The sequence below is a fragment of the Anser brachyrhynchus genome (genome assembly GCF_964034855.1).
Source record: "Anser brachyrhynchus genome assembly, chromosome: 4".
Taxonomy (NCBI): Eukaryota; Metazoa; Chordata; class Aves; order Anseriformes; family Anatidae; genus Anser; species Anser brachyrhynchus.
In genome coordinates this window covers 54,589,467-54,602,913 of record NC_137698.1, presented here as the reverse complement: position 1 = coordinate 54,602,913, position 13,447 = coordinate 54,589,467, and the positions used below count along the sequence as shown (strand labels likewise).

At 40.6% G+C, this 13,447-nt stretch overlaps 1 protein-coding gene across 4 annotated transcripts in view; it reads right to left on the bottom strand.

Moving 5' to 3' along the window:
• Nucleotides 1-13,447, bottom strand: part of APBB2 (amyloid beta precursor protein binding family B member 2) — a 172,828-nt gene that overhangs the window by 55,250 nt on the left and 104,131 nt on the right. Inside the window, exons 6-9 of one of the 4 annotated variants that reach the window (XM_080589357.1) lie at nucleotides 8,100-8,308; nucleotides 3,551-3,613; nucleotides 3,058-3,143; nucleotides 2,872-2,932 (exon numbers count right to left, since the gene is read on the bottom strand). In XM_080589357.1, the coding sequence (XP_080445483.1) occupies nucleotides 2,872-2,932; nucleotides 3,058-3,143; nucleotides 3,551-3,613; nucleotides 8,100-8,308 (419 nt within the window). The remainder of the gene's footprint in view (nucleotides 1-2,871; nucleotides 2,933-3,057; nucleotides 3,144-3,550; nucleotides 3,614-8,099; nucleotides 8,309-13,447) is intronic. The other 3 variants (XM_080589358.1, XM_080589360.1, XM_080589359.1) reach the window with 3 other exon arrangements.

Here is a 13,447-nt window from a genome sequence, read left to right as displayed (position 1 = left end):
ACACTTAAATGGAAAAAATAATAGCAAGTCCAAACGTCAGGCCAATTCTGTTCGGATTTCAGAGAAATCGAGTCCCACTGCTCTTCCATCTTTCAAGCCCATCCCTGGGGATGGAGACAGATTTCCCGTGAGGTTCAGTTTCTTTGCGCCGCCACAAGGAAAAAATTTAGCATCTTTCTACTCTTTTACACACAGCCATCATATTTTACAACACTGTAAAAAGAGACAGGCCAGAGAAGTTTACAGTCCAGGACTGGTAGAAGTATCTTTTTACCTCCCTTGAAACTCAATTAGGAAGGCACAGGTTTCTCTATAAATTAACTAGGAAGGTTACGATCTGTCTCTTGGGAAGTACCAATTCAAAATTCATTTCCAGTTGTGCATGTTTCACATGCAGAATTAGTATCCCTGTCAAGCGCAATGAGCCATCTCTTCAAGAAATTCCTACCAAAATAAATCACTGAAATTGAGAAACTGGATGTAATCATCCTCCCCTTCCTCCCCCTTCCCCTTCTCTTTTATGCTCTTGTGCAGACAACCTGCACCAAATGCCAAGGATCTGAAGCTGAGAACTGCACCTTGAACACAGGATATATGGGGAAATGCTTGTTTATTCACAATTTTGAATGCCTGACTGCATTGCTGTGTAAATCACTTTTTTTTACAGGAAATATGCGAATTCTATGACACACTTCGCAACGCTGACATTTTTGCAGTGCTACAATCTTTACAGGCTCTGGGGAAGGTAACTACTTGAGCTTTCCACAAGGTGGCACAGTTCCCTTTGCTGAAAGATAGCTTTACTCCGTGCCACAGAGGGAATTTATTTTTTTAAATGTACCGGCCATTACCATGAACAGGTTTAAAATCTCCAAAATATCTCTAACAAGGTTTCTTTTAACAAATTCTTCCAATAGAGAGTTTAATGAGTTAAAAAAAAGCTTCCTTCTAGGCTGTAAAGAAAGAAAAAAATCTGTGCTTGCTGCCACACAAAAGCAGGCTTCAAACAAATACAGTTCAGGCAAGTCATGTGGCAGAGGAGAGGTTAAAATTCTGATTTATACAAGTGTCAGGTCATCAGTTTCAAATCTCATCACACTTTTTACTCACAATATTTTGGGTACAATGGGCTAGGCAAGCAATTCACCTACCACACACCCTTACCACCCGTGTCAGCATTGAAGATCCCACAGGTAATGGGATCTTCCTGTTGTTTCCTGACCATCTCCCGTCCCTGCAAAGGACAGCTGTGCAGCAGCTCCTTGTCTGCAGCTGCAAGCTCTACTCAGCCTCTGGTGCTGCCGAGCAAGGCCCAAGCTGCTGACCCCCACTGGCAGAGCCACACGTTGTCACTGCTACACAACAGCCCCATCGGGCAGTGACAGATAGTCCTTTGAGTCAAGAGATTTAGAAAAACATAAAGTACATGTGTAATTCCTCCTCTATTTCTTGCCTTGCTCCTCTCAGTCACTTCTCCTGTGAACGTTTCAGCGTTCAGCTATTACTCATTTAAGTGTCATCAGCATGGTTTGGCCTAAACAGGAGAAACAAAAACAGCTGATACAGACAAGCTTTTGGCTTCAACCCATTTCACAGATATCAGATGGGTATCGGTTCCATAAAACTTGGAGTTAAAGAGCTAGCCAGAGAGGGAGGGAGATGCTGACACGAGTATTCCTTGTCCACACAAGCACTGCCACAGTTCTCCATGCAGGAGGGCTCCCTAATCCTACCCTGCACAAACCACCTGGTAAAGAATCAGCCTTATCAAAATACTGCCTCCCTGCAATGCTTTCCACACCCTAAGACTTGTCTTTGAAGGGACAGCTTTCTGGTTCTGAGGACCGGTACCTAACGCTCATCACTCCCCCACTCCATTACTGTGCCTGTCATTGTAAGGAGCACAGCTGAAACCTTGCTTTTTAACTGCCAGCCTGCCGAGCGGAGCACGCTTATTTACATCTGATTTAAACATCACAAGCCAAATAATCAAGATGACAAAGACGTTTAAGTACCCTGATCAATCTGTTTTCTCTCCTAAAATATATCATTAATGCTATTATAATTATTAAATCTGTTGCATACTGTCTTTCTGCATATAAGTAGCTTCTGCTCCTGTCAGTCACTGCAGTTACATGGCACAGCCAAAACACTTATTGAAATTACTTGGATTTCCAATTATAGCATTTCACATACATCCTTAAAAATGGATGCAAGCACATGGCAAAACTGTCAACAAGACAAATCTGGAGATGTGTATGCAAGCATTCAAAACCTTCTGCTACTTCTTTCCCCTCAAAAAGTTTAGTTTACATCAGTAAAGGCCCTGATTCAGTTATGGTACTTGCTCACATAGTAGTCTCATTTTTCTTTACAAATTTTATCCTCAAACTAAATTGCATTCTCTGTTCTCTAAAATACAAAGTTCCTTGTTCTAAAAAAGCAAATTCCCTGTTACTAGCTGAGAATTCCAGAAGCCACACGAACAAGAGTATTTAAAAAGGGGACCGACTTTAGAATACAGAACAAACGCTGTCACAGAAAGCCCCAGGAAGCTATCCAGCCATGACAAACTACAGATCCCTCTCATATTTAGGACAGAAGACTTGCTTGGTTGTGCAAGGGGTCCTTTCTTACTTCTGGACAGTAGAATCTTCAGCTGTAACACTGTCACACTTTCCTGGCCAAACTGAATGAAGCAAATCTGCAAACTTCTTTGATGGAACAAGTCTTGAATGGTCAATCTACATTGTGCCAAAAGGAGGAGTGTATTTAACTTCGCAACCAAGGAGACATTCTGCAGCGTGCCAAGTTATGTTCACAATTGCAAATTTTTAATCATTATGCCATTTTGTGTATCTTGTTACAGACCTTGGCTTCTGGATCACTGTTGATGCTACAGGAATCATCATCATCAGATTGAGGAGCATTTCTGTTACAGAAAAAAAAAAATAAACAAAAAAATCAACCTTAAAATCACACACACACACAAAAAAAGAATTACAGCAAAGCACGAGATGGATCTGGTCATTCCAGAGGCTTCTGTAGTCACTGTACCTGAGCTTCAAGGAGGCATAGCGCAACGTTGCTCCTTCAAACTCTTTCAGACTTGGGTCTGGGTTCACAGTGGCTGCATGCAGATCCTAGAGATAAAGGTAGCATTGTCAGTATAGTATTAAAGACACCACCACGTTAGTTCTTATTTCAAAGGGAAATTAAATCCTCCCTGCAAAGAAGCGATAGTATTTCTGGCTGAAGTTGAAAAGAGGCATGCATACATAGTCTCAAGCTGCATTTCATTCAGTGCAGGCATCTTATTCATTACTTCATGGCAGTTGCCCTGCAAGTTTAGACTGAATCCATTCCAAGTGGAAAGATCAGAAAAAGCAGCATGTTTGTGAGCTAGACGTCCCTAGCAGTACCCCCATTCACTTCAGCCTAGGTTATGAATGACATTCATGGAAAAATAAAAGGGGAAAAAAACAGCCACTGCCATGCAAAAAACAAGGGTAATAGTATTAAAGGTTCTAAAATCTGACAATATACTTGCCTTCCAAATGTCACTATTAATCTTTCCCCCATTCAGTACAGCAAAATCACTCCATGGCTGTTTCTAGACACATAATTATTCACACAGGAAGAAGCACATTGATAAAAAAAAGAAAAAAGAAAAAGAAAAAAAACACAAGACACCGTTGTTAGCATTGATATTTACAGGATGGGTTAGGGAACAGATCACCTCAAACTTCAGCTAATTACTGTATCGTGGCATTTGGAGGAAAGGGGAGAGAAGACATGCCTCTAACAGTTACTTACCAAAACAAATGATTGAAACAAGGGAAGTTAATATAAATTAGGAACGGACAATGAAATTACTCTTTAACTATGATCTTAAAAGCAAGCAAAATGAATCTGAATATGAATGTTGGCCACAGCTGCTACAGCCTTTGATAAACAGCAATTAAGGGGAAACATTAGGATTTCCATTTGATTGGCACATTTGTTAGAAGACTAACACTACTGGAACTAGGTATACTGAAACACAACGATATATACAAGGATAAGGTACATACAAGGTAAAGATCAAATACTTTCTAGAGAAAAAGCACAAGAAATGGACAGTGAAGGGAAGGAGGATTAGTAAGGAGTACAGAGGGATTTCTGGCTGAAGAAGTAGTTTTGTAAAGTCTACCAGCCTTCAAAAACAAAAACAGAACAAATAATAAACCAACCAAATAAACAAAAAACCAAACCCTCTCATTTTCTATTCAATATTCTTTAAGTTTTTGGAGGCCTCCACTGGTGCAGTCAAGACAGAGGAGCGGGTTTAGCACTACAGCAACCTGAGGTTTGCCCTCTGCAAAGCCTGGGAGGAGCAGCTGATGGTGGAGCTGTCCCTCTGCTTCCCCATGAGGACAGGGACCCCCGAGTCCTGAACAAGAGCCAGGTGGGACAGGAGATTTGGGTGCTGAGACGCCCCTCTTCATAGCGCCCCAAATCCTCAGGCAGTCAGTGCTGTAGCTAACAGCCCTCTCAAGATGAGCCCTCCCAGGCTGCCCAGCTCTGAGCCTCTCACCTCAGAACAGTTCTCAGGATATCCCCCCGGAGCAATTATTTGAGAAAAACAACTCCCACCAGTAACTCTGCCCAACCACACCTCTGAATTACTTAGCCGTTGTTAGCTTTTCCTACCAAGCCCCTCGTTTTTAGTTATTAGCTGCTAGTAGCTATGTTACCTACAGAAGAGCTTCTAGAGGTGATGCAGGCCTGGGACGAGTCAGACTTTAAGAAGACTGACTACTGTCACCAAATTGGGCTGGGACCTCAAAGAAGCTCTTACTGGAAATTAAGGCCCGTGTCTCTGCACAGGAGATGGGGAACAGGCAGAAAAATCTCCTCTAACCTTGGGAAGGGAATGCACAGAAGACGAGGATTTACAAAGGAAGTCATCCAGCGACACAGAGGAGAAAAGAGCCAATTAAAACTAAAGCAACTTTAACCAGCTGTCCAAAACCAAAATACATTTTTCTGCTTTTAAGGCAGAGGAAGGGAGGGAATGCTCCAGGTTATCCATGTTTAACATTTATTAGCATTTCTCTTAAATATGCAGAAATTTTGCATAATGCTTAACCCGTACTTGGTTTGGATTGAAATTTACTGATTGTCTTGTAAAGAAAAATTGTTTTGCAGCCCGTGCAAAAGTAGGACATTTTTGGTTTTTTCCTTTTTAAAACCTTTTTGCCATTTGTACACATTATGGCATCATTTCTCCCTACTCATTTTTTCTGATTCTCTGTGCTAAATACCCATAAGAAGGTGTGGAATAAAACTGACTTTATCTTTGTTGACCACCCTCAGCTGTAAGCCACCTTCTACCAAATGAAGCAAAGCTTCTGTATGTCCCATCATTTGAGAGACAGGGACACAAAGTTCAAAATAAAAATAATAAAATAAAAAGAAGGAACAAGAAAAAGGTGAAAATAACATTAGTCTGGGAAAAAGAAAAAAGAAAGTGTTTCTAAATGTTTATTTGACAAACCCAAAAGCTGAAATAGCCCAAATAAACTCATCTCAGGTCTAGCACGTGATGCTTCACAGAAAAATGTGAAAAGGATAAAAAGACTTTTAGGGACTCATGGAAGCCTACTGGGACAGGTAAGAAATTCTACCCATGCTTCAATCCTAGATTATAGACTTCCATCCCTCTAAAACCTCAGTTTCCCCAACCTTTTCAGAAGAAAGCAACACAAATTCCAGCACATGGGAACGAGCTAAAAGAGCCCTTCCAAAGCAGCCGAGCTCAGAGCACAGGCTTCCAACAGCTCTGTGGGAACCAGCAAAGCACAGCTCCCGCGTGCTCCAACTTCGAGCTGGAACCCGTCCACCACAGCTGCTGCTGCCAGTGGCAGCACCAGGATATAGATTCTTGGGAGCCCCTATCCTAGATCAAAATCCACATCTTTTGTGACGTGTCAGGTTGGCCAGACCACAAATTACCAGATTAATCCTATCAGTCTGCTGGTATTTTAGGGCAATGTTATCTTAGGTAATGTCTAAGTCAAAAAAAAAAAAATCAGTATTATTTAAATAATGGTATGTTAGAAGCTTATAAACAAATGCAAAACCCTCGAGAAACAAATGCTTTGGCCTGTACCTACAATTTAGATAACCATATGATATTATCATATTAATATAAATATTAGAGACTTGCTTATTTTCTGCATCATCTTTTAAACTGCAGTGTATGGTCTTGGTGCTGCCAAAGATCTGCACATGCATACAGTGGGGCTGAATCAAATTCTTCACTGCATTAGCACTTTCACATCAAAACCTAAATGAGCCTACTGTGTACTCACATATACCGCGTTTTAGAATAACTCCTCAAATGTATTATTTTATACATCTGCACTGTATTAAAATCCGTGTTGTTACAATTCCTACGTTTCATACTCTTGATGGTAATGCTGAGAATTATCATTATTTATAATGACAAACGATTCTCTTTTTAAAGCAAACAAAATGATAAAAGGTTAAAGGTACACCTGCCACATTACCAGCAGGTCTGACGTTTTCAGTGTAAAGGCATTTTAAACAGGGGTAGAAAAATACTTCAAATGAATATACGCATTCTCCCTCTGCAGTTTTGCCAACCAAACTGATTTCTGGGGGCTCTTGAAAGACATCTCTAACTTACAAATTGAAGCCCTGTTGTCCATATCCTACAGTACAAGAAATACTTAATGGTGAAGTTATATCCCTCACTTAAACATTCCAGGAATTTATACTGGAAGAATGTGCAGCACTCTACATTCAGCATTTCTGGGTATTTTTCATGTTCTCTACATGACTGATGCAAATTGCTGTCTTTCTCCATGAACCTCTCAGAAATAATTTCCAATGTGTTTGGTGCACAGTGCATTCCACAGGAGCTCGACTGTGAACTGTAACTGAAATGTTGTGATTAAGTTTGTAACCTTATGACTAACATTTATGAACATGTGGGAGCATTCCTTCTGAAATAAAGAACAAGAACGTACATGTTTAAGCCTATCTGGGATAAGGGTCAAGACTGTAATACATACTTGGATGTCCTTAACTGCTCTCAGCTTTCATTTAAGTTCTTTTGGTTCATGTATCAACAAAATCAAGAACAGAAGAAATGTCATATCTAAATACATTTAAAAAATAAATAAAAATCAAGGATTGCCTGATCCAAAAACCAAAGCTAGTACAAAGACTTCCATTGATTCTGTAAAAACTGTGCACATTCTTCTGAAAGGTTAGTACAAAAAAAAATTACATTTCAAAATAATTTGATAGTGTTAGTACTCCAGTCCACAAAAATCTTCCCAACTTCTAAAACTAAAGTGATAGCACTTTTTGAAGCATACTCTTCTTTCTGAGGATTTATTTTATATTTCTACATATATGACATCAATCAACCTTCTGGATTGTGCCTACAAGGATTATTTTAAGAGGCTGTATCATCTATTGCTCTTTCAGCCCATGTGGAAGAAAAGAGCATGTTTCTTTCTGTTTTTAGTTAAAGACCGACTGCAACACAGTGATCCACTTGTGCAGATATTTTGTACTCATGGGATGTTAAGAGGCTTATACTTGAGAATATTTGACGTTTAGTTAATAGAAACTACCCTGTAAAGGAACTGGTGCCTCAAATGATGACTCAGGTATCTTTGTGTGCTACTCCTACCACGTGAAACAGAAAGAAGATATAATTACAAAGAGTCTAGCAAAAAAAGACTGCTATAACATGCAGAAATTTTACGTATCCTGTACCCATATAATGGAGTAATGCTTCAGCACATGCTAGAGAACTACTATCATTTCACATCAATCACATACTAGGTAATTTATGTGAGGTGTCTGATTTCATACTACACATTCAAGGTTTAGGATGCTTCATGAGGCACAGCTAGTACAAAATATACATCAATATATCACATATCAACAAATAGCTATGCTTTGGGATAATATTCGGCCCCATATTCTAAAGTTCACTTTAGGTAACAACCTGCAACTTCAAAAAAAATTGACGTAACTTTTTGTAGTATGTAGCACATAGCAGGACAGTGTGTTACCTCAGTTTCTGGAGTAGGGGATGGAGTAATGGAACCAAGTGATCCTTTCCGTGAGCCCTGGAGATCTGTTGGAATGGACACCGGACGTTGCCATTGAGTTGTTCCTGTTGGTATGTGCCAGTAGTAGATCCCAGCAATGTCATTGATCTTTTTCCAGCCGGGTGGTAAGTCGGGGTCTGTCTGAAATGATTGATCACTCCATATATCTGCTGGGAACAGAGAAAGAAAAAGGAAAAAAAAAAAAAAGAAAAAAGAAAAAAGAAAATGAATCAATGTTATGAAGATATGAGCAGTTTTTTCATGGGCATTCCCCGTGATGCAAACAATGCACAGCAGGTCCTGCTGATGTACTGCTCTTGTGAAATGAATACCAGAAAAACTCACTGAATAATTGAGTCTCACAATACGGTGACAAAGCCTGCATGGCTTCAATTAGCCTACGAAGAGAGGGAAATCTTACCAAAGAGCTATTCCAATATGGGGGTTACCTAATGCCATCAGATAAACTAGTTCTTCTGATAAGGTTTAGCTTCACCAACAAAATAACAAACAAATAAAACAATAAAACAATTGGACAACCTGCACTGGCTTTACTGGCAACATCCAAGAGACTGCTTGCTCAAAACCATGTGAATAAAAGAACAGACTGATCATTTTATACATGACCATGACTGTCACAAACATACTGTTCTGAATTGCTTTTATAGTAGGGTAGGAAAAAAACAAAACTCACCAACAGTGCTAACGCAGGGATGATATGCTGGCTCTTCTGGAAAATCTCCTATTAATTTAAGGACGGGCCAGCAATTCATATCATGATCTGAGACATTCCCAGACTAATATGGGATTATAGATGCATATAAGAGATGTCACCAGTGGAAACATGGTGCTCTTTAGAAAGGCAGGGGCATCACCTGTGTGCACACCACAGGGACAACTGTCTTCTGAGGGATATGTGCTTTTCAGAGGCTGGGAAGGGAGCCAGTGCTCTTCTAAACCTCGCATCTAAACTGCTTTGGAGGCGTCCTTATGTTTAGTGCTATCAACCAGCTGCTATGCTGTACTCCCAAGAACTGCCAAGCTGCAGGGAAAGACAAGTACCCTCCTGGACATTTCACCAGCACTTGAGCAGACATGACAAGGACTGATACTGGCACTATGAACTGAGCTAGTGAGAGAAGAGAAAGAAAAAAAAAAAGGAAAGGAAAAAAAGCACCGTACCAAGGAGCAGTGGCTCATCTACTCCAGCAACTTTTCCAACCTTCAAAGACAGTCCTCAAAACACCCAGAGTGGAGGGCAGATGAATAACCTGACCGGGGAAGAAGTCCACCCCGTCAGAAGCACTGGAATTTGTTTAGGAAATTGTTCTGAAGCTGATAGGAGAAACGTTCCATTATTTTGACTCCTATTAAATTTATGGAAGCTAATGGAAGGTCAATAATTTAAAACTAATGGACAACACATTTTACAGAATGTTTTCTTGCATTTACTGTGAAAAAAGAGCCAACAGGAAAAGAAAACAGAACACCTTAATATCCTGATTTATACTGTTTTATATCTCTTTCATGTCTTTTTTGAATTAAAAGTTTCTTGTTAGTCTGACCTCAAGTCTCTTAAGTGCTTTAGCACTTCTGTTGCCCATTTCTGAATCCCTCTCATTTCTGCTATCCATGTTTATGCACTTGCACACACACAAACAGCATGATAACCTGCTCTGACTCTTACACTTTGTGACATAACCCAGGTTATTTCTCCCACAAAGCTACTTACAGTTCTTAAGTTACTGATTTACAGCTTCAAGACTAACCTTAGAAAGCTCTGCAGAGAAGAAACATGACAGCATCATTACACTTAAATTCAATAATGAGCCTCACAGACCACAATTCATGGCCCAATATCTGAAAACAGTGACATTCAAATAATCAACTCCAAAAACTCCCAAGTATAGTGAACACCCACTTCTATATGCCCCCCTCTATAGTCTCTACTGCATTCACCCATGTAGTTCCTGACTCCAAGGTCTTACGTGCTCTAAAGCCCCATTCACCTTCAGTCTTGCACGTTTTATTCTTCCAGTCGAACAGCTTACCTGCATTTTTCCCAACCATACAAAAATAAAATAAAAGCAAAACACTTTCAGTAATTTGACCAAATCAGGCAAAAACTGCCAGGTACAAATACTGAATGTCTAAATATCACACCAAAGTTTGTGTGGTGACATCTGCAAGTCTGTATACACATGGGTAAATTTAAATAACTGGTCCATGGAATTCCGAAGTATCACAATAACGCCAGTGTTCACAAAACATACATATTGGGCCTTTCAGTGCATGCTGGAACAGGAAAATAATAAGCCTTTGTTATACAGAGAGGAGAATTTCAGATTAGTTCAGGTTCATACAGTTTATGGTATTAAACATACTCCAACATTGCCATGACACGGAATGCCTTCTCTTCGCTTTAAGGTAGACACTGCTTCTGTCCCTGTTATACAGATATAACCGTGTACACATGTATTTACACATACAGTTAGCAAAGTGTATGCTATGGCTGCATTAAATTATTTCTTTCAAACCAATCAACCCAAGATGCAGAGGAAACAATCAACTTACTTATTGTAATAACAGTACCAGACAGACCTAAACAAAATTCTTCCAACCAATACAGCCCAGGACATTCAAAGAGCTGTATTTCCCACACGAAACCACGATGGATGTCTGTGGGTGAGACACTCATTGCTCGTGTCCGGGTACTCCTCGCGCAGAGGTACTGGGCTCGGACCACGCGATGAACACGGCTGAACAGGACGAAGCCAGACCCCGTGTGTTCACACCGAACCACTATTTGCCAAACCAGTCAGTTAAGGGAACAAAAGCTGTGCAAACCTCCTTGGAAAACCGCAGTGCGCCCTCCACCTACAGCCTGTTTGTGAACACACTCGGGGCAGGCGGCCTGACAGGGCTAACCTTTTCACGAACTACGAGTTACTACCAGCACGAACTAGAGAACCTGCCTAGTTCAGTGATTGCTCTCGGAGATGAAAGCATTCATCGTGCAAGTCAAAGGCAATGAACCATTGCAAGAGATACAGCACATGAGAGCTGGAAGTAAGAGTCAACATACAAGCACAATCTGACAGGGCAGGAGGACGCACTGTGGCACCAGAGACCTACTACAGGACACCAACACATGTTGTTTACTTCAATATGGAATTTTAGGTAGTAAAATATTTTTGCACTGAATCCCAAAGACCTCGTTAAATAGCATGACTTTGAGTCAGAAAGTCTACTATTTCTTGCACGGGCCGCTGTAAAAATGGTTCCTTACCAGGGCACAGGAAACATGAAGGCACCACACTGATACCCTCCTACACCCAACGGTCCTTTCAGTCCCAATTTTCTTGTAAAAGGGAAAGTGCCAACCACAAGACAAGGGAGAAAGGAAGCAGGTATCTGTATCTATTCAAGCCAATTCTGTTCACTTGGCATCAGGCAACTTGCATGTAACAAAACCAAGAGAAAATATAACCAAACGCCCAGAACTTCATCCGAAACTGAGAATACCTTTTGCGCCTCCAAGGTTTTGGAGCTTAAAATATTACACGGGAACAGTTCCTTCTGGTCTCTGCACTGATTTGCTGATGAAAGGTTCTGGCTTTGACTCCATATACCAATAACTGTAGACTGCCAATACAAACTCTTATATCCTGATGACACATGGTACAATCGTGCCTTCCAAAAGGCGGATGTAAGGCCAGAAAAGGTCAACACACTCCCTCTAGAAAGACTTTTTGTGAAACTAATAACTGAAAATTTTCTGTAAAACAGAAGCACGCCCATCACAGTGAGAAACAAAAAGCACAGATATGCTCAAAGAAACAGGACTATGTGTGCTCATAAAGCCTCTGTTTTTGGAAATTGTTGTTGTTCTGATAATATGAAAAGCATGGCTTATAAAACAAAATTAGAAGACAATTCAAGAAAATTTGTGTCCTTTTGTACCACGGTTGGTTTATTTTCCATGCATATTACAGAAAGTCAGGATCTCCTAAAAGGCTATACTGGAAGAGGCTTCTTGCATGAAATGCATAAAGCAACAGGAGTAAGAAAAACCATTCTGAAACAGAGTAAGGGAAAGCCACTGTAGCTGAACTGCAGGAAAATATCGACAAAATATAAAGGAAAATAAAAAAATATTGAGTTTTACTGAGTTTAAGAAACCTGGCTTCACATTACCTCTATAGCCTGTCTCTCTACAGCAAGAAAGATTCAAATTCCGATCAGTGGAAAGACAGCTTTGAGAAGCAACCATTGCACAACTGCACAAAAGAACGAGCTCTATCTTTACCTAAGCCACGCAGGTTCACACAAGGCAGCAGATCTTTGAAACCTCCATAAAGACAAATACATTTAGCTGGTAATTCTGGCTAGGAGAGCTTTGTGAACACATTTTGCATTCTGAAGAAGATACAATAAAGCCCATATAGTGTACTATGCTGCTGCTTGTAACTCCCTTTTCCAAATGTCGGCCTCTGCCAGTTACCTGACAGAGAGCACTAATAAATTCCATGCTGTAGCTACAGTTCAGGCATTAAGTCCGGCACAGCAATTAGAAAATTTAGTAATTACATTTTTATATCAAATTAAAACTATTTTATTAATATAATTTAATTTAATAGTTTATCTGGTGCTGATCTAGGAAAACAGTGTTATGATACTGAAAAGAGATGGTAACAAAGAATACATTTTCCTGACGAGTATATGCAATTGGTGAGGAGGTTCTTTTGCCACAGTAGTACTTTCAGCATTTATTTCATTGCTGTTTCAGGGGAAAAAGAATATTAATCAAATCGCTGCCATTACGAATCACTCTTCAGCCCTCGTTCGATTACCATTCAGCAAGATCCTTCAGAGCAGACAAACTTGTGCAGTAAATGGAGGCCATTTGCTTCTCCCTCCTTTGGCAGTGCCGCAGACGCGACCATTCCCTCGCAGCAGTCACCCCACACGAGGCCAGGGGAGCGCTCACCGAGGGCGGGTCTTATCGGTGGCACCACAACAGCTGCAAACAGTACGCCCTGAACCCCAACGCAGCGCAGCCTTCCAGCTGCTGCTCCTGACTCTGCTGGCGCTGTTTGCTGTCGGTGTGTCATTTGCGGATGTTTCATAATTGCTAAGAGGCCAAGTGCCATGAAGCAGGAGCAGCTTTTAACTAGTTCAGGCCTTCTGCAGGCAGAGCTAGGAACTACTTTCAGTGGAAACCCAGGCAAGTCGCTTAGAAACAAACGCAGACTGGAAGAAACTGGCTGGAGCTCTGGAGGAAATTTCTAGAAGAGCAGGAATGCAAA